We start from the raw sequence: 21,913 nt of genomic DNA on the forward strand, positions 1-21,913 counted from the left end.
TCCTGGCCGTCACCCTCCCCCTCCCTCCCGCCCCCAACAGGGCCTGTGGGAGCCCGTCTGCTGCTACTGTTTCTCTGAGGCCATAAACCCAGGAACCTCGGCAGCCCATGGGACGCCGCAGGCCTCATGGCCCTTCTTCCTGCCTTCTAATTCCAAGCTACATTGAGCAGGGCTGAACAGTTGCAAAGGTCAACAAGATGACTGCGGAAGTTTAAAAACTTTGAAAAGTCAATGCGTAGTGCTAATTAGAGGTCTATTTAAAGCCAACACATAGCGGTGACTGACTATAATAACACAACTCCAAAAAGCCCTCCATCCCACTTTATTCCCTGGCCTGGCTGCAGGCACGTGGGGGGCAGCCCAGAGTCTGACCATACTGCCTGACTTCCTACCTTCTCCGAGACAGGATCTCCCACAAAGAACTCCGTGATGCACCCTAGGAAAAAGGACGACCCAGCGGGTACATTTCCCAGACACTGACGCTCATTTGCCTTCTTGCTTGAATTTATCCCCACCCTCCTTGAATTAAAACCAATTCAGAACAGGGAAAACACACACTACAATCCATTTGGCTTACCCAGTACACCTGACATGCTGGAGCAAGAAGCAAAGCTCCTTGAAATGTCCTTGGCTACCTTTTGTTTATAAGATATAGTTCAATACTCCTAAAATAACGTGGAGTAAATAAATGGCATCCCAAACCCAAGCTTCTCTGGCATCGTGGCCTCAAGGACTCAAGGAGGGGGTAACACTTCTCAGAAGGCTGAGGGGAGCCCCAGGCTGAGGCCGTTTCTCTGCACACTGCCCAGAACACCCAGTGCTAGTGCCTCACACCAGGCGGCCCCGCCTCCTTCCTCTGAAACACTGGGGTGGCCCTCGGTGATTAGGGGTTACCCAAGCTAATGTTATGCATCTCGAGCAGAGCTGGCTCACACCAGCAGTCATAAATGAAATGAGTGACGCCTGCTTCGAGAACTTCCACTTCAGCTGGAGCCCGACCTTCCTGTGGTCCCACTTCCAGCTGGAAAGCCAGCCGGGCATCGTCGTCACTGGGAGTTACAATCTCCCCCTGCCTGTTTGCCTGACGCTGCACCAGATGCTTCCACAGGCGTTCTCTTATTTGCGCCACACACAGCTCTCTGGTTCTGGCACTATTTTACAGATAAAGAAACGGACACCCAGCGTGGAGAAGGGCTGGTCCGTTATCTGGTCCTCTGGCTCCAGCGCCCTTGCTTCCCCTCATCCGAGTGCCTACCGTGGGCGAGGAAACTCAAAAAGCTCAGAGGCAGCCGCCCTGGCCCTCTGAGGCTAACACTCTCTGCCTCCACCCTCTGCAGAGCCTCAGCAGGACGGTTTTCTCATTCACAGCAGGCCTGCTGCTGCCACCCAGAGGGATAAGAGAAACCCCCGTGAAATGGACATGTGTGTGTGCCAAGCCAGACCACGCCCAAGGACACTGGGGCTGGGATGATGACAGGTGCTCGCTCCCTCCAAGGGGACAGGGGAGAAGGGGGAGTGAGGGGGCAACAAGGAGAGGGAGGGGAAGGGGGTGAGGCAGGAAAGAGAGGGGGAGGAACGGAGGGGGGAGAGGGGCAGGGGGAGGAGGAGAGAAGAAGAAACATACGATTTGTGACAGGCTGTAGATGAGACATGAGGAAAAGTGTGATGAGAAAACACCAATTTGTGGAGGCTGGGGACCATCCCCCGGCAATGTCTCATCCCGGGGTCAAGCGCTCCCTCACGAGAGAGGCTGGATGGTGGACAAGGCCACGGTTTGAAGGTTGAGCCAAGGCCCTGCACACAGCATTTCCCCTGCAGCGGGGGCAGCACTGAAAGGACTGAGGTCAGAAGCCTGGCAGCCAGGTCACGGTGCGTGTAACAGAGGCGATGCTGTTTACACCGCCAACCCCAAGGGCGGGGGTGGGCGTGGAAGATACAACGCCATGAGGATCAACGATGAAATAAAAGTACTTGGTAAACAGAAGAGGGATCTAAGGGATCAGAGCGGCCCAGGAGCTGGTCCTGGCGTCAGGTTCTTTCTGAAAGAGACCCAAGTTCACGGGCTTGGCAACTAAAAGGCTGAACATATTTAAGTGTATTTCTAAAGAAAACGATATGCTTTACCAATTAGTAACGCTTATTGGCGAACTCATCTAAGATGCATTTTCCTAACCCTGAAAATCAGTCAAATCCTGTCAATTCCAGATATATATATTTTTAAGTGTAGAAACACAAAAAGGGAGCGAGACAACGAAGGAGCAGAGCAAACACATAGGAAGATGGGAAGCCGCTGGTGCTTACGGATGGCACCACCTCCATTTGCCCCCACTTGCTCCGCAGAGACACTGGCGGTACGCGTCCACTGATGAATGCCCCCCGGGTGTGGCTCTTGGGCCCCGAGTGACCCACCGTGTAAGTCAGCAGCCCTGACAGCGCTTGGCATGTCCAAAACCTCCCACTGGTCTCTCTCCTTTCGTCTGTGTTTCGTGGTCTCAAAACTGGCCCTCACCTCCACCTACCCACGTAACCTCTTGTTACCGCTTTAGAACACTGCAGCTGACAAGAGCCCTCCAGGGCAGCCGGCTCAATGCATCACTGGTCTTTAGAGCCCAGGGAGAAGACCAAGAGGACAAGAAGAAAGGAAGAGGGGCTTCAAAATTAAGCAGTCCCTTAACTTTGACTATGTCAATGGGAATCTTCTTGAACTTGGGTAAGATAAAACGAGACATGAGCCAGTAAGCAATTCCCAGCATGTAATCCATCACCTAGTGCAAACCTCTCATCATTATTTTTTAGTTGGGTTCTGGTGGGCATCCAGAGGTTCAGGGCAGGAGGACAGAGCCCCATAGCCCTGCTTCTTTCTCCTCGACGAATAGGCTTCAAATAGGAAAATAAGTTGTCCGGCCCGCCCTTATCAATCTCACACAAAACATTTTCAATAGAAGGTATTGGTTTGGGACTCCTGAAAGCCCCAGGGAAATTCATTCCGGCCTCTGGACTTGCATATCAGTCACACACACCCACAGGTTAGAGGGAGGAAAAGCCAGGGTTGGAGTTTCCTCTGTGATGACACTACTTATTGTGAAAAGGGAGAATAAACAGAAAAAATATTCTACGTTCCCTCCCTTCTCTCTCTATTTATAACAGCAAAGAAACTAGAACTCAAAACTCAGCCTAGAGGACACGCACCATCACTCAGACGATCTCAATCAGTGACAGATGAGATCAAACTCAAAAGCATCTATGCCAAAGCTACCAAGCCATTCCAAACTTTGGGGTGTTTATTGCAGCCTTTTGTGGGCCCCGCCAATCTGAACCTTTGGAGCAAAGCAGGCCTTCTCCACAGTTTAATAGGATTTGGAAAATAAGCAGTTACTCCTCAACAAATGGGAAACAGAAGCACGTGGCTCTGGGCAGGTGAAATCCCACTTCCATGAGCTACGCCCAAGGTTTTGAAGCTCTTGAAAATGCAGAGGGAGCAACTCCCTGTTCAGTTATCCAATCTGCAGTTTAAAGCGCTATTGGACTATTCCCGAGGAAGGGGCCTCCCACGCACAGCCTAGGAGGAGCTACGGGGGAACCAGATACCTACTGTTGGTCTCCATGCACATCTATCCTGCAGCAAAATGTCAAAACAAGGGACAGCTGAAGAGATTTGGACGAGTATCATTGCATTTCTCATAAGAGCAACACGAAAAGGAAAACAAGCATCAAATGCATGAGAGAGCTATCCCTTACATGCAGGCTCTTAAACCTTTTTAAAACTCTTTTCAAGGGCAGCTCAAGGGGAAAATGTACCTGTGTGGCATTACAGCCATACTCGCTTTCATAAAAACCGTCTGAAATTTGGCAAATCCAGTTCTCTAAACGGATCAGCCATGCAAAGGGAGGTGATCCTGTGGGCCAGGGTTTCCGATCCATTCATCTTCCCCGCAACAAAGCAGGGAGGCCTGTTCAGTACCATCCCAGGGAGGCAAGGGAGCACAGAGCATGGGCCCCATTCCCTCCTGGTCCCGGTGCTCCACACTGTGACTCGTACTCATGGGGGGGCCTCCTCCCTCCCCCCACCTTCAAATCTCATGGGAAAGTGAGGACCCAGGTGGAGAAGAGACAAAAGAGCCTATGCTCATTCTTTTTTTGAAAAAAAATTCCCACTGTGGTTATATTTAAAATTGCTTTTACGATAAAAACTAACTGAAGACAGCATTATAAGGCTTTCCACTTTCCTTCTTTAGGAACTTGATTAGAAAGAGAAGAAGGCTTACCCATTTTTGAAATAGAGGACATGGGCTCTCTGTAGTCCTGTTCTAGGAAAAAACCTAGTTCTTGATTCGTGGGGAGCAGAGCCGGGCTTAGGACTTCTGTTTTGAATATTAGAAAGTATTACCTAGAAGGGGAAGAAAATCGGAAAACTAATCAGATCCACATGCAAGCCTACCTCCTTCCAACCCTGTCTCTAAGTGCACTGCAGGACTTGAAAAAATAACTTCTGTATGCAAACATCAGTGCAAGGCACTGATGTAGAAGTGCAGGGATAAGAAAAGCAGAGAGAATGACTTCTGTGAGACAGGGAACAACTGCTAACCCCAGGCCACGTGTGGCCCTCCTGGCACTGAGGACAGAGGAGTGAAGGGTGCAGATGAGCGCACGGTGCCAGGAGAAGCATTAGAGGTGGAGTGGCTCTGCCGAAGGCCGGGATGTTGACAGAGAGGCTGAGTGACACAGAAGCCGGTCCAGCAATGGACAGAAACAGTCATCATTCACCAATGGCTGTGGTCACTGATGGGCAGCCCGTGGCTTCAGCCCTCCAGAGTCTGATGAGCTTCAGAAAGAGTTGGAAAGTGCCACAATCGGCACTGGCTCTGGAATTAACCAGAGAGGGCAAACTCACCAGGCTACAGAGCTGAGGCCTGTGGACTGGGCAGCAGCCACCTATTCTCAAGGGGAGAGTTGAGAAAAACAACCTCGACTCCCCCTCTCCCCAAACTTGAACTCTTGTCAGCAGATAACAAGGTTTTAAAGGTTGACGTGTTTAGCCCTGCCAGAAAGACTGCCAAATAGTCAAGAGAAAGGCTTGCAAGTTGAGGGGGATACAGTGAAGTGTAAACACTTAGCTACGGTTACAGAGGCTGCTCTCCTTAAACTCACAAGTCAAATAAAGCATTTATCAACCAGAAGCTACTGTGGCCCATTTTAAAAACCACAGGAGTGCTCTCCAAACATGCTGCCAACATCTGCTGAGTCAGCAGCTCTCCAAAGATCCAGCTGTTCGCCAAACCCCAAATATTTCAGAGGTCTTGAAATTACTCTCCAAATGGAGTCGAAGCAATTGCTGGTCCTCTACCTTATGAGCTTTAGGGAGGGAAAAAAAAAGTAGAAGACACACAACGAACAATACATTGTGGAACGAAAGCCAGGTGGGCAACCCTTGCCTTTGAACTACATCCCAGCATCTTATCAAAACTGCCTGGCTCCTTCTTGACTTAGCCCTTGGCTCTGCAAGTGCTAAGAGGTAGGTGGGTGTTCCTCCTGCCTCTGAGAACTGTCATTTTTGGCTTCACCCTCACCCATCCTCGAAGTGCTGGAGATGCACGAGTGCGGTTCTGGGCCCTTGTCCTTCTCTGTTAAGTGTCTCTCAAGATGATCTCATCCGCCCCTCAAAAATCAGCTACATGCTGCCGAATCCCAAATTTATAATCTCTAGTCCAGACTTTCCCAGACTCATATATCCAACTACTTCCTTGACATTTCCACTTGGGGGTTCAATGCTGAAACTTTTAAAAAATTATCCTCCATTTGCTTTTGATAATAGTTTTTAATTTTTTTAAACACCATGGTTATTTCAAAGTGAAAACAATGTAGTACAGTACAAAAAGAAAATTAAAAATCATCTCAAAATTCTACCACATAGAAATAGCCAGTGAACATTGATTGAACGATAACCCAGCTATCTCCGTGTACGTATGTATCAAGAGGAGAGAAAGATAAAAATCATTCTACAAACATTGAGATTGTTATACATACTGGTTTTAATTTTAAATTTAACAGGAGAAACTAAAGTGTGACCAAAGTAATCACTCAACCTCAGGAAAATGTGGTTTTTTTACACATAGTTCATACATTTATGTCTCTCTAACGTTAAAAATATGTTATAGTTATTACATGGATGCATGTGTGTTGTATGTATGTGTATATAGACAGAAAGACAGAGACAGGGAGACAAAGAAAGAGCCAGAGAAAGGACAGAAAGTAGGTCATTCTTTTATCTACACATTTCAACACTATACAGTATCTGTTGACCCAGAACAAAAATGAGGAAACTGACATATTCATACTACCTTCTCCTTTGCCTTCTCCTCAGCCTCTGATTTTTGTTATAGTACTGTTTTTTATTGCCAAGGTACCTAACAATTATGTTCTACCCCATAATTGTTTTGCATCAGTTCTATATCAAAATGCATTTGAGGGGCAAGATAGGGGTAGAGGATTAAGAGGTACAAACTAGTATGCATAAAATAAATATGCTACAAGGATATATAGTACAACACAGGGAATACAGCCAATATTTTATAATAACCATAAATGGGATATAACCTTTATAAATTGGGAATCACTATGCTGTACCCCTAAAACATATAATATTGTACATCAACTATACCTCAATCAATCAAATGCATTCATTGTTTCTTTAATTCTTTATTTTAAACTGATTCTTGCTTGGTGGAATATTGCCAAAAAGGGCTCGTGGATGCTACAGGCCCTGAATTCTTACAGGTGTAAGAATGTCTGTCTCTTGTCTCTGTTCCTCTAAACCTGAGTAAGACATTCTCAGATTTCCCACTTTCTCTCCCTCAGAACATGGCAGACGATACTCCAGTCTTCCAGCACCGACAGTTGCTGTGGACAACTCGGAAGCCAGCCTTATTGGTCTCCCTGCGGACAATCTGCAAAGAGCAGTCCTTTTCTCCCTGAAGTCTAGAAGATCTACCAGGTGTTGTCTTGCCGTTCATCATTCTATGTCAGCTATTCTTGGAACACAGTATGAACTCTCAATCTAAAAATTCAGATCTGTAGTATCAAGTAAGGCACTGGACTCGGGCTGCCATTCTGGGTTCAAAGCCCAGCTCCACTACTATGGGCAAGTCACAGTCTCTAAAGTTTTCTCATTGGTAAAATGGAGATGGTAATAGAATTTTTCACTTAGTGAAATCCTATGAACTAAATGGAATAATAAACGGATAGAACACTTAGCACAGTGTGTAGCAAGTGCTGAATAAAGCCTTACTTTGTTGAAGAATTTCTCTTTGATTATATAACTGCATTTTCTTATCTAGTCTGGTTTTTTCCATTTTCTTTTTCAGGAATACTAATTGTGTGCACTGTCTTAATTACTGTAGCTTTGTACAATAGAAAGTTAAGAGATTGGGAAGTGTGAGTCCCTCGACTTTGTTCTTTTTCAAGATTGTTTTGGCTCTTCTGCATTTGTTTTGGTCCCTTGCATTTCCATATTAATTTGTGAATCAGCTTATCAATTTCTGCAAAAAAGGCAGCTAGGATTTTAATGGGCATTGGGTTGAATTTGTAGATCAATTTGGGGAGTATTGTCATCTTAACAAACTAAGTCTTTTGTTCCATGAGTGTAGGACGCCTTTCCATTTATGTAGGTTTTCTTTCATTTCTTTCAACAGTGATTTGTAGTTTTCAGGGTGTAAGGTTTGAACTTCTTTTTATTATCCCAATGCATTTTAATCTTTTTGATGCTATTAGAAGTAGAATTACAATTTTAATTTCATTTTCAGATTGCTCATTGCTAGTGTATACAAATAAAAGTGATTTTTGTATATTGACCTTGTATCCTACAACCTTGCTGAAATCGTTTATTATTTATAGTATTTTTTGTGTGAATTCCTTAGAATTTTCTATATACAAGATCATGTCATGTGAAAATATAGTTTTACTTCTTTCTTTAAAAAAAATTTACTTTTTGGCTGTGTTGGGTCTCTCTTGCTGCACGCTGGCTTTCCCTAGTTGCGGCGAGCAGGGGCTACTCTTCATTGTGGTGAGTGTGCTTCTCATTGTGGTGGCTTCTCTTGCTGTGGAGCATGGGCTCTAGGCGTGCAGGCTCAGAGGGCTTCAGTAGTTGTGGCACGTGGGCTCAGTGTTGTGGCTTGCAGACTCTAAGTTGTGGCGCACGGGCTTAGTTGCTCCACAGCATGTGGGATCTTCCCGGAACAGGGTTCAAACTCACGTCCCCTGCACTGGCAGGCAGATTCTTAACCACTGTGCCACCAGGGAAGTCCCTCCCTTTTCAATCTGGATGCCTTTTATTTCTTTTTCCTGCCTAATCTGATCTTGGGAGGAAAGCATCCACTTTTTCACCATTAGATATGTTGTTAGACATGGGTTTTCATGGATGCTTTCTATCAGGTTGAGGATATTAACTTCTTTTTTTTTTTTTTAATTTTTCTTTACTTCTATTTCTAGTTTGTTGTGTGTTTTTGTTATCATGGGGATTGTTGGACTTTGCCAAATGAGTTCTCTGCATCTACTGAGATTATCATTATCATGTGTTTTTTGTCCTTTATTCTATTTATATGTTGTATTACATTCATTGATTTCCATACGTTAAATCAACCTTGCATTTCTGAAAAGAATCTCGCTTGATGGCATATAATTCTCTATGCTGTTAGATTCAGTTTGCTGGTATTTTGTTGAGGATATCTGCATCTGTATTCATAAGAGATACTGGTCTCTGGGACTTCCCTGGTGGTGCAGTGGTTAAGAATCCTCCTGCCAATGCAGGGGACACGGGTTCGAGTCCTGGTCTGGGAAAATCCCACATGCCGCAGAGCAACTAAGCCCGTGCACCACAACTACTGATCCTGTGCTCTAGAGCCGAAGTGCCGCAGCTACTGGAGCTCACGTGCCTAGAGCCTGTGCTCCACAGCAAGAGAAGCTACCGCAATAAGAAGCCCGCACACCGCAACAAAGAGTAGCCCCCACTCACCGCGACTAGAGAAAGCCCATGCACAGCAATGAAGACCCAACACAGCCAAAAATTAATTAATTAATTAATCAATTAATACAAAAAAAAGAGATACTGGTCTCATAAAATTAGTTAGGGAGTGTTTCACTCCTCTTCTACTTTCTGAAAGCTTCTATAGTACTGGCCTCATTTCTCCCTTAAACTGAATCTCTCTTCATTGAATTCACCAAGGAAGCCAACTTGACCTGTAGTTTTCTTTATGGGAAGATTTTTAATGATAAAGTCAATTTCTTTAATTCATATAGGTATACTTGAGTTATCTATTCTTTCTTGAGTGAGCTTTGGTACTTTGTATCTTTCAGGGAATTTGTCTATTTTCTATAAATGATCAAGTTTATTTGCATAAAGTTGGCCATAATTTTCCCTTACAGCCTTTCAATGTCTATAGATCTACAGAAGTGCCTCCTTTTTTCTGGGTATTGATAATTTGTGTCTTCTCTCTTTAATTCTTGTTCAGCTTATTAATAGTTTACACAAATTTTATTGATCTTTTCTAAGACTCCAGTTTTGGTTTCACTAGTTTTCTCTACTGTTTATCTGTTTTCTATTTCACTGATTTCTGTTCTAATCGTTCTTATTCCCTTCCTTCTGCTTATTTTGTTCATCTTTTTCTAGTTCCTTGAATTGGAAATGTAGATCATTGATTTGAAATTTTTCTTCTTTTCTACTATACACATTTAATGTTATAAACTCTTCTATACATTTTGTTTTCTATATCTTGAAGCTCTATTATTAGGTATACATACTTTTAGGATTATAATGTCTTGATGAATTAACTCCTTTTATTATATCTCCCTTTATCTCCTATAATATCCCTTGTTTCTAATTCTACTTTATGATATAATACAGTCACTCTAGCTTTGTTTTGATTATTGTGTGTAATTTTATCTACCTATGTTTTAATATTTAAATCATTTTCTTGTAGATAGAAAATCTCTGCCTTTAAATTGGGGTGCTTAGACAATTTAAATTTAATATAATTATTGACATGGTTGGAATCATCTTGCTAGTTTTTGTTTTATTGTCCCATATGTTCTTTGTTCCTTTTTCTCAATTTCTTCTTTTGTTTTTTTTTTGGATTGATGATTCCATTTCATTTCCACTATCAACTGGTTAATTATGTCTCTTTTTTTCTTATTTTTTAGTGGCTGCCCTAGGGTTTATAACATAGCTCTTTATAATATCTCTAAGTAATATTACACCAATTCATATATAGTATAAACACCTGATAACAATATACTTCTATGTCCTCCACTATCTTTTTTGCTATTGTTGCCACACATTTTACTTCTATATTATAAATCCCATAATACATTGTTCATATTTTTGGTTTAGGCAGTCGATTATCTTTTAAAAAAATTAAACATAAGAAAGTCTTCTTTTTTTTTTTTTTTGCGGTACGCGGGCCTCTCACTGTTGTGGCCTCTCCCGTTGTGGAGTACAGGCTCCGGACGCGCAGGCTCAGCAGCCATGGCTCACGGGCCCAGCCGCTCCGCGGCATGTGGGATCTTCCCGGACCGGGGCACGAACCCGTCTCCCCTGCATCGGCAGGCGGACTCTCAACCACTGCACCACCAGGGAAGCCCGAAAGTCTTCTTTATTTACCCTCATTGTAACCATTTATGATGCTCTTGATTTCACTGTGTGGGTCTGTATTTTCTTCTGCTTGAAGAACTTCTTCAACATTTCCTGTCACACAGGCGTGCTGGCAATGCATTCTGTCAAATTTTATTTGTTCTAAAAAAGTCTTTATTTGTCTTTCCAGTGTCTTCTAATCTGCATATTGTTTTCTGATGATAAGTCTTCTATAACTCTTATCTTTATTCTTCCGTATTTAAAGTTTCTTTTTCTCTGGTTGCCTTTAAGACTTTTGTCTTTGATTTACAACACTCCGACTATGATGTGTCTAAGTGTGTGTTTGTATTTATCCTGCTTGGGGTTCTCTGAGATTCTTGGATCTGAGATTCCTTGCTGTGTTTCAGTAATTCTGAAAACTTCTTAACAATTTTCTCTTTTTTTTTTTTTTTTTTTGCGGTACGTGGTCCTCTCACTGTCGTGGCCTCTCCCGTTGCGGAGCACAGGCTCTGGATGCACAGGCTCAGTGGCCATGGCTCACGGGCCCAGCCACTCTGCGGCATGTGGGATCTTCCCAGACCAGGGCACAAACCTGTGTCCCCCGCATCGGCAGATAGACTCTCAACCACTGTGCCACCAGGGAAGCCCAACCATTTTCTCTTCAAATAGTTCTTCTGTCCCAGTTTCTCTCTCTTATCCTCTTGGGGCACCAAATACATATATGATATTTTCCCACAGCTCTTGGATGCTCTGTTCTGTTTTTTTCCCACTCTTTTTAATTTTCTTTTTGTGTTTCTCTTTGAATAATCTCTATTAACCTATCTTCAAATGAAAGTTTTTTCTTAGCTCTTTCCAGTCTTCTAAAAGCTATCGAAGAAGTTCCTCATCTCTTATATCATGTTTTGTTATTTCTAGCATTTTAATTATACTTTTTTTTATAGTTTCCTTCTCCTTGTTGAAATTCCCATCTGTTCCTGCGTGTTGTATATCTTTTCCATGATATCCTTTAACATATAACTCATGGGTATTTTAAAGTTCCTATCAGTTCCGATACCTGGGTCATTTCTGGGTTTGGTTTTGTTTATTGCTCGTCACAGTGATTTCTTTATTCCAGTTTGTGTGTGTATATATACGTATCTTATAATTTTTATTTTTATTTTTTTATTTTTTTTGCGGTACACAGGCCTCTCACTGTTGTGACCCCTCCCATTGCGGAGCACAGGCTCCGGACGTGCAGGCCCAGTGGCCATGGCCCACGGGCCCAGCCGCTCCGTGGCACGTGGGATCCTCCTGGACTGGGGCACGAACCATGTCCCCTGCATTGGCAGGCAGACTCTCAACCACTGTGCCACCAGGGAAGCCTTAATTTTTTATTATTGTTGACAATTGTGTATACAGAATAAACTGAGTTAAATAATATTTACACTTGAAAATGTGTACCCCCTTTCTCTTATCAGGCCCTAAGTGTTGGGATTGAGTCAACCTAGTCAGTAGTTGAGCTGGAGCTGGGTTTTATTGTTTCTATAGTTACCTCCAATGCACCACGGGCTTCAAACTCCTCCAGCATTGGGCTGCTAACTGTGGGACTTGGGATTCCAGAGGGTTTCCTCAGTGTTTCTATTCCACCCTCAGTTTTTAGCAGTCTCTGTATGCTTGCACTACAGAAGAGTTCTCTCTCCACATTCACGCCCCTTTCCCAGTAGTAGTCTGCTGTTGCGTAGTACTTGGTGCTGTGTTTGTTATGTGGCTGGTGGTGGAAGGGAGAAATTCTTGGTTTCTCCTGGTCCAGCCTCAGTCTTAAGAAGGGTCTCTATACCAGAACCTCAGGATGGGGCTCATCTTCAAGGGCCCCTTTCTGGGCATCTCCCTCCTAGCTCCTGCAATGCCTTCCTGGGACAAAAGCCACATAACTTCTACCCCAGAGAAACTTTGAGCATGATTACGCTCCTAGGAGTCCAGATTCAGCCCCAAACTGAAGCCTCTATTTATCACTCCATCTTATAAATACAGCTGGTCCTGTATCCACGGGTTCCACATCTGCAGATACGGAGGGCCGACTGTACTATGCCATATTATATAAGGGACTTGAGCATCTGCAGATTTCGGTATTCACAGGGGGTCCTGGAACTAATCCCCCACAGATACCAAGGGGCGACTGTAACGTCATCCAGCCAGCTGCCCAAATCAGACACTGGGGATTGAGCCTTGAGACCTTGACACTCTCTCACATCTAATCTATTACGATTTTCCTCCTAATTATTTCTCAAATGTCTGTATATATCCATTTCCACAACCATAACTTTCATCAAAGCTACCATCACTTCCTGTGAGATTTCTACAGCAGCCTCCTAAATACAGTCTCCATGTCCTCTCTTGCACCTTAACTTCCTTTCCACCTTCCACAAGCAGCCTGAATAATTTTTTAAAACACAGTCTGGATCATGTTACTCTTACGCTCTTTCTCACCTCTCATGTATCAGCTTGATTGTCATTTCTCAGAAGGGCCTTCCCTGAGCACTAACATAAAGCAGGCCTGCCTCTATTATTCCCTCCCACAGCATCCTATTCTATTCCTTCAATGCATTTATTAATCTTTTTTTTTTTTTTTTGGTGGTACGCGGGCCTCTCACTGTTGTGGCCTCTCCCGTTGCGGAGCACAGGCTCCGGACGCGCAGGCTCAGCGGCCATGGTTCACGGGCCCAGCCGCTCCGCGGCACGTGGGATCCTCGCGGACCGGGGCACGAACCCGCGTCCCCTGCATCGGCAGGCGGACTCCCAACCGCTGCGCCACCGGGGAAGCCCTATTAATGTATTTTTTACTTGATTATTGGCTGTCTCCCTCCGTGGTGCTGCACCTCCTGCAAAGTCAGGGGCCATGTCTATTCCATTTACTAATATATCCAGTGTCTACTGCAGTGTCTGGGACAGGGTAAGCATTCAATATACATAGTAAATGTAGTAAATGAATAAAACACATAGTAAATGAATGAATGAATAAATTTGCAGGGCCAATAAGAAATGCAGGGAAAAAAGCAATAAGAAAATAACCTATTCTGCATTAGGCACTATGTAGGTACAAAGACTACCTCATTTATTCTCCCACAAAAACCCACTGAGACGCACACTATTACCCTCTCTTTACTGAAGGGGAAACTGAGACTTTGCTCCACTGAGCAAGTTGCCCAAATCACATGGCTAACGAGTGTTGAAACTCAGGTCTACCTGACTCTGCAGTCTGACTCCTCTCCCTTTGTCCTATTAGTCTGCATTTGCTTGCAGAACAAAGTCCAAAAGACAAGGTCAGGGCTGCCAGGATGAGTCAGGATGGGAAAAATGCAAGGTGGATGAGAGAGGGAATAGCTTAGCTCAGAGTTTGCCCTGAAGTCTAAGTATCTTGGATTTAATCCCTTCCTCACAAAGAGCCTCTAACACATGGGCCTGGGCAGGAGCATTGTTTGGCAGTGTTGAAGCCACCACTTTTTCTGTGGATAAACACTTCCCTGTGAGAGGACTGCCAACAAGCATCCTTAACAAGTACAGCCTGCTTGGGCAAAAGCCCCAACACCTGAGGAAGCATGACAGAAAGTGGGCTGGGGCCAAAGATTTTAGGTCAAAAGGCCCAGGTTCAAGGTCTGGTTCTGACATTCCTCACCACCTGTGGACTTAGGACAACTCCTTTGATCTCTCAGATCTTCACTGTTTTCATCTGATTAATGGGGATAATAATATATACCTACATAATTGTTATGAACTGCAAATGAGAAACTCAATGAGCATGTAAACACTATAACCCTTACTGGAGATATATTAAAGTATCACCTGCAAGTAGGAACAAAATAAGGATACTTTCCACCACCTTTATAATAACATTGTTTTAGAAAAAGTCTGGAGATAGGGCATGAAAGAGAGATAAAGTGGAAAACACTAGAAAGGAAGAAAGAATAATGACAAAATCATTCCTTTGCCATATGTTCATATCCTTAGAAAAATGAAAAGAATCAACTCTATTTTTATGGAGGAGTTCAGTATTGTGGCTGATAACCCTGTATTCCTATCCTTGTCAGCCTTCAAGGTTCAGCTCAGGTGTCATCTCTTCCAGGAGCCATCCTGAACTTCCGCACGGGTCCAAGATCCTTCCCTGGGCTTGCAGAATTCTCTGAGCGTTTCCCCACCAAAGCAGCCCACGTGCTGTTTATGGACCTGTGTCCTCAGAAAACAGTAAGTTTCCTGAGGACATGCTCTGTGGCTTATTTCTTCTGGTGCCCCTGGTGTCAAGCACAGTATGCAGAACAAAGAAAGGCACTCATTAAATATTTTTGAAAATTGAATTTTAAAAACAAAGCATTGCTATATGTGAAAATACAATGAAGAAAATGATCCTATACGCGAAGCAATACAAATAGAAAAGATCTGGAATACAATCCATCTACTGAAGTCTGTAAAACAAAAATCTTGCAAAATGGAAAGAGGTATCATGGTCACAGGTGAGTAAAGACTAAATATAATTCTCCAAACCAATGTATAGCGTTAATAAAAATTGACCAAATCCCAACTATTCTAAAATGCATCTAGAAATACCAACAGAAAAGGACAAAGCGTATTCTGAAATATAAGTAGTTACTAATCCCTTCAGATGTTAAAACATATCATAAAGAAGCACTTATTAAACAGTGTCACACTGGTGCAATATAAGATTAGCAGAACAAAATAGGAAAGTTCAGAAATTACTGTTGTGTCTAAAATTTTATTAAATGACTTAAAATACATAACAGAAAATATGAAAAAAGAAAGATAAGATCATCTTAAAGTGGTACTGAAGTTTGAGGAAAACATTAGAGTCATATCTAATATCATACACCAAAATAAATCTCTCCAACAAGATTTGAAAATTAAGTTTTTTTTTAAATGGAAAATGGTTGAAAACTTTTTATATCCTAGAGAAGATTTATCCCAGTATTTCAGCTTTAAAACAATGAAATAAATGTAATAAAAAGATAATCAGATTCAACTGATATATATAATAGATTTAAAATGTATGAACAATTTAGAAATGGAAAAGTACTGAGTGGGAAATCATTCAGAGCAAACATAATAATGGGTTAACATGTTTATGGTATAAAAGCTTTATTCAAATGATAAGAATAATACTACATCCTAAAACCAGAGAGAAAGTATAAACAAACAAAAAAGAAATATAACAAGGTTAAACATAAAGTTATCATATGACCCAGCAATTCCACTCCCAGGAATATACTCAAGAAAAATGAAAACATTTGACCACATGAAATCTTATATACAAAAAGTTATAGCAGCATTATTATAATAGCCCAAAGTAGAAACAACCCAAATAACAAACGATAAAATGATGAATGGATAAACATAATGTCGTATCTCCATACAATGGCCTATTATTTGGCAATAAAAAGAAATGAAGTACCAATACATGCTGCAACATGAGAACATTATGCTAAGCCAAAGAAGCCAGTCATAAAAGACCACATGTTGTATGGCTTGATTTATAGGAAATGTCTAGAATATACACATCTATAGAGACTGGAGAAATTGGAGGTAAATGGGGAGTGACTGCTAACGCGTACAGGGTTTCCTTTGGGGGTGATGAAAATGTTTTGAAATTAAGTATTGGTGATGGTTGCACAACTCCGTGATTATATTAAAAACCACTGAATCGAATACTTTAAATGGGTAAATTCTATGGTATGTGACTTAAATCTCAATAATGCTGTGATTTAAAAAAAGAAAAGAAATATAGCTAGTAAGCAAATAGATGGAAAAAATTTCAACCTGACTGATAGTCAAAGAAATGCAGGCCAAATTGGCAAAGTACTGTTTTCACCTAGCAAATCAGCAAAGTAACTTAGAAACAAATGCAACCCCGTCAAGATTGCAAAGCAACCACTACTCTCCTGTACGGCCAAAGGTATAAGATGTTAGTATGACTTGTAGGAAGCAATTGGATACAATATATAGTAACGAGAATGTTAAAAATGACCCAACTTCTGGGAATTTGCCCTTAGGAAACAAAGCAAAACAAGGGAAAAGCTACCTGAAGGAAGCTGGCACCAGAGCAGTATAAAAACAGGCTATATATACCCAACTATAAGTGAATTATATCATAGAGGCTATCCACTTGGTAAAATATTACATAACCATGACAACACTTTGAAGTTTTGATGTAATTTTGAGTGCAAAAAGACAGATATAGACCCCTTTAATGCTATAAAATTATGAGGGCAAAGACTGACCAAGAACATACAAAAATTAAAATAAGCTACTGTTATTTTCTGGTTTCCAGGCTTTTCTAACTCAGCTTTAAGTGTGCTGTAGCCTCCTTTCCCAGCCAGTCAGATGGCAGCCTCAAAGTCGGAGCAACATACTGGCCAGTCAGTTTCTTGACATTTCTTTAAGGAAGTACTACGTTAAGCCATGACCTATAACCTGCTGCTTCAGCTTAAGTGAAAAGGCGGGGATTGGGAAGGAGAAGAGAGGGGAGAATCCATCTTTTTTTCATGGTCTCATGTTTTAGACCCTAAAGCACAGCCACATGGACCTCCAGAGTCACACCCTGCCTTCCGTGTCAGTAGCCCTGAGTACTTTTCTTAGGACATCTTGTTTGAGTTCAAGACACACAGTAACCTTAATCTAATCCAGTTGTGAATCCAACGTCTCAGCTGTGTCACTGCGAGTTCTTCCTGTGGGGAGGACAGAATCCACTCAAGGACTGACCACGTTGACCAATGAACAGCTCTTGATGAACAGATGAAGTCTAGGCTGGGCCCTGCAACATTTGGGCACCAGCTGTTTCTTAACACTTCAACGCTGAAACAGCCCATAAAAAAAATCTATGGGTGTCCCATAATTTAGCATTAACTTCTTTTCTAAAATAGGGTGTAAAGGAATGAACTGTCAGCAGAAGGTAAGGTTCCACCCTGGCATGGCTTCTGCTCAAGAAAGCCATACCCAGCTGACTGGCTGATGCATGCAAAGGACAGAGACAGGATGATTTCATCTGCCAAAAGCAGGGCTCATATTATGATATTCGAGGGTGAAGTCATCTTTATTCCTATCATTGCACCTTTAGAAGCTTCTTGTGGGGCAGATAACTTTATTTACTGTTGGTGTAATGCCACCATCCAAAGATAAACTAATCAAGGTCAACCTATGTCATGTCCATCTATTCTAATTTGGTTTACTTGATTAAATTATTCTATATGCATAAGTTTGGAGGTATTTTTCATTCCCCTTCAGAGAACAAACTATCAGAGAAAATTATTAGCAGATGTCTCTGTGACCCTAATGTAACAAGGACAACACTAAACAAATATTCAGTGCACACGGCTTTCAGGTATTCAAATTTCCTTTGGCCCTGCCTCCCTGTTTGGAACAAGGAGGGAGAACAGTACATGGAAAGCTCCTATCATACTGGGTGGAGAACACTGGTGGCTCACTGGTTTTCTTCCCCAGACAAGTCAGGCAGTATTAATCCCGCCGTGAAAATGGAAAGCTGAAGCACACAGATATAAACGATTGGACCAAGGTCAAACAGCCGGGGTGAACAGAGATTCAGAACCCAGATATGATATGGGGACTCTAGGCAAGATGGTGTTCCATTAGCTTCCAGGCAAGAAATGGAAAACCAAATTCTCCTGAAAAAATTACTCCATAAATATCTCTTTAAAATTATTTAACACTTTTAATAAAACAGCATGTCTAAAATACTCCATATTTTCATCTAAATATCTGAAATCTTCAAAGGTTAGGAAAGATTCCACTGCCAGGTGACATAGGAACAGATAATGACAATAAAACGAACATTTAATGTGTGCTAAACATGTACTGGGAACAACGTGAGTTGACCCAATTTATGCTCACATCAGCCTTACAGCAATCATCATTGCTATTTTACAGCTGAGGTTCGGAGGCAGCACAGAGAGGTTGAGTAACTTGCCTGATGTTCCACAGCTAAGAGGTGGCAAGGCCAGGATCCCAACGCCGGCGTCACTTAACCCCTGGGCCCTGCTGCCTCTCCCAACTTAACTTAGCTGCCTGGAGGGGAAGCCAAGGTCAGCCCCCTTTCTGAAGAGCCCCCGCCCTTCAGGAAACAAACAACACTAACGTTGCTAAACATACCCACTCTTAGAGAAACTAGAAGAGGAATGAGGCAGCATCAGAAACAAATCGATGGTTCCAGACTATGAAAAAACATTTTCCACAATACTCCAAACTGTGCTCAAAAGTTCTCCTCAAATTTTATCCTTGCTAGTGAATGACATTAAGAGGCAACACATAAATAAAATGCCAAAAGGTTCCGGCAAACAGAAGTTTCTTCGCTTTAGAATGGCTGGGAAATGAGGGGAAAAACCACTGAAAGACTGTCTTTGCCCAGCAGAACAAACACAGGAACAGAGTGTGTGGGGTTTTCTACTTAAAGGGCTACCTACCCAGAAAAGCAAAGCACTATTTACCTAAGCTTGCCCCAGTCTTTTGCTTCCTTCAGATTTTATTTTCCTAACACTTGTTTTCAATTTAGCATAATTCTTAAAAGTCACTTAAGTTAAAGGAAGAAACAAAAGGCCAAACAGGTACCTTCCTCTGCATGGCACCATTGTCTTGTCTCATAAAAACCGCTGAACTTCCACCAAGCCCAGTGGTCACTTAAGGAAGGTCATTTTTCCCCTAGACTTCTAATTAGTCACAGATAATTTATTGAGCATCTACTACAGTCAAAACAGATGTTTCATTCATTCAATCTCTCTCATTGCTAATAGCCCAGCTTACTGGATCTGGGGAGACCCAAAGTGGTTCCCCATGAAGGAAAACTCAGACTGGAAAATCAGAGCCAGAAATGTGAAAGTCATCTAATATATACCTTGAAATTGAACCATACACTGAGTGGGGCTGCTTCCCCACACTATGAGAGCTATGGCTTGCTTGGTCAAATACTTATTGAGCACTTTCTATATATAAGGGTGTAAGAAACTACGGGGTTCCACATTTATTGGCAGCGGCCTGGGATAATGAAGTAAGTGATGCTGAACTAGGTGTCAGAAGAGCCGAGTTCTAATCTTAGCTTTGGCCCTAACTTCCTGTGTGTCCTTGGGGGTCTCCCTTTCTGGGCCTCCATTTTTTTCTCAAAATCTAACATCCTATGATCACTGTTTCCTCAAAACCACGAAGAATATTTATTTTAAATCCTATGATTATGAGAGTCTCCTTTCTGGTCTGGCTAAAGAACCCAGTGGTGAATAGGTGGTTATAAAGGAACACAACAGGAAGTACATCCAGATCTGCCAATTCCCGCATCATTAAAGACACACATAACAGATGAACCTCCTTTCTCCCAGCCAGGAGAAGGCGGCCCCAGCGTGACAACAGAGAGTAAAATGCAAAATAAGGTCCTCTAAGTGGCAAGGACTGTGGGGTCCACAAGAACAGCTTAGCTGGCATAAGCAGACTTCTCAGCGGCCCAGCACTGGCCATCAGGGAGGTAGACAAAGAAAATCATGCAGATTTTAAAATCAAGCTGCATGATCATTTCTCTAAAGATCGTACCATCAGTTCTGAATAACAAATAATTCCTTTCTCATAGAACAACATTTTGGCAAGACAGCCAAATATATTCCTGAATTCCTGGATATCGCGAACCATGATGTATAATCCATTCTGGTATGGGCCAGGCCAGACACCACTCCCATCATCCTCTCCCCCTCTTCTCTGTGGCTCTCACCCTACTCTCCCTGCTCTTGAAAGGTAATTCTGATCCTTGCCACCCACATCAACACACTACAAAAAGATTTCTATGAAAGAAACTACTTCCAATCTGTACACTTATAAAATAACAAAAACTATCAAGACTTTGGTAGTCCCTCTCTATTCTAATCCTTAAGGAAACAGAGAACCCATATGTTGATGGGAAACAAGATTCTGACGATTTTCAAAAAGTCTCACAGAACTTCTACTCATTTCAAACAATCTCACAGGATGCACCTCTGGGTCCGAAAGGGGAAATATCAGGATGGAGCCTTGGTTAGAACACCAGGAAGCTCTGCAAGGGGTGGACTTGACTAGGAGCTATTGTTTTTAGTAAAAATAAGTGTCAATTACTAAGAATCCAATTTGTTTCTGAATCTGGGCTAAATGCCTTTATTTAAACGACCTTTTACAATGCCCACAAGAACTCCATGAAGTAGGAACCATTACTATGCTCCTTTTACAGATAGGAAAATTAACGCTGAGAAGTGAAGGAGGTAACTTAGTGAAGAGCAGAGCCAAAGACAGCGATCCTTCTAAACAGACAAGTTGCCCAAGCTCCCCAGCCTCATCCAGCCTTCAACGTCCTCTGTCTGAGGGTGTGAGCTCAGGGTCCCTTGCTCACTCGTTCTCTCCTCAGATGGCCCTCTGATCAGCTTCTGGTTTCATTCCCCACAGCAGAGGCAAACCACTGACTGCTGGGAGAAAACCATCCCAGATGGTCTCAAGGACACACAGCCTGCTCCAAGCAGGTTGGTTGAGAGTCCCCAGCAGCCCTTTGGCATGACCATTGAAGTAAAGCCTCCCAAACTCCAGATGTACCCTATGTTGGTACATAATCAACGCAAGTACAAAGGAAGCTCAACCTGTTTTGCCTATGAGAACAGGAATGAGTAGCCAGCTTCGGGGCACTGAGGGTATAAATAGATGCATAGTGTCATTTCTGCTTAGAGGATGTTAAAATGCTTCCCAAACATTGACCCATCTATTTTCACAAGGTGCCACATTTACCACCATATTCTCCATAGCATTAAAGAACAGAAGCAAAGCTTTGCACCCAGAGACAGACAAGCCGAAGGCTTCCAGAGGCTGACCACAGTTCTGTGAGATCTGATTTGAAATTTTAAAAAATTATCAACTGAACGAACACATGGTCCTCACTTACCCTTTCTATCTCTTGGAGGTACAGGAGTGCAATGTCCCCTGCCTTCTCATAACACGTGATGACATCCTGTTCCCGATCCACAAGGAGATTACTGGTAGAAGAAGAAATAGGCAACTTCTCTAAACAAAGTCCTAAAAAAAAAAATCAACATACAAAAACTGGGTAAGTTGTTTTTCATGGGGCTTAATTTTTTTTTTTTTTTTTTTTTTTTTGCAGTACGCGGGCCTCTCACTGCTGTGGCCTCTCCCCGCTGTGGCCTCTCCCCGCTGCAGAGCACAGGCTCCAGACGCACAGGCTCAGCGGCCATGAATCACGGGCCCAGCCGCTCCGCAGCATGTGGGATCTTCCCGGACCGGGGC

At 42.7% G+C, this 21,913-nt stretch overlaps 1 protein-coding gene across 8 annotated transcripts in view; it reads right to left on the minus strand.

The window, feature by feature from the left end:
- The window catches only part of TTC7B (tetratricopeptide repeat domain 7B), a 240,460-nt gene that overhangs the window by 160,600 nt on the left and 57,947 nt on the right, over positions 1-21,913 (minus strand). For 7 of the 8 annotated variants that reach the window (XM_032621506.1, XM_032621507.1, XM_032621510.1 and 4 more), the window contains 2 exons: positions 21,555-21,685; positions 4,266-4,387 (listed from right to left, as the gene is read on the minus strand). In XM_032621506.1, coding sequence (XP_032477397.1) covers positions 4,266-4,387; positions 21,555-21,685 — 253 coding nt within the window. Of the gene's footprint in view, positions 1-4,265; positions 4,388-21,554; positions 21,686-21,913 lie in introns of those variants that run through there. The other variant, XM_032621513.1, reaches the window with a different exon arrangement.

The sequence above is a fragment of the Phocoena sinus genome, chromosome 2 (genome assembly GCF_008692025.1).
Source record: "Phocoena sinus isolate mPhoSin1 chromosome 2, mPhoSin1.pri, whole genome shotgun sequence".
Taxonomy (NCBI): Eukaryota; Metazoa; Chordata; class Mammalia; order Artiodactyla; family Phocoenidae; genus Phocoena; species Phocoena sinus.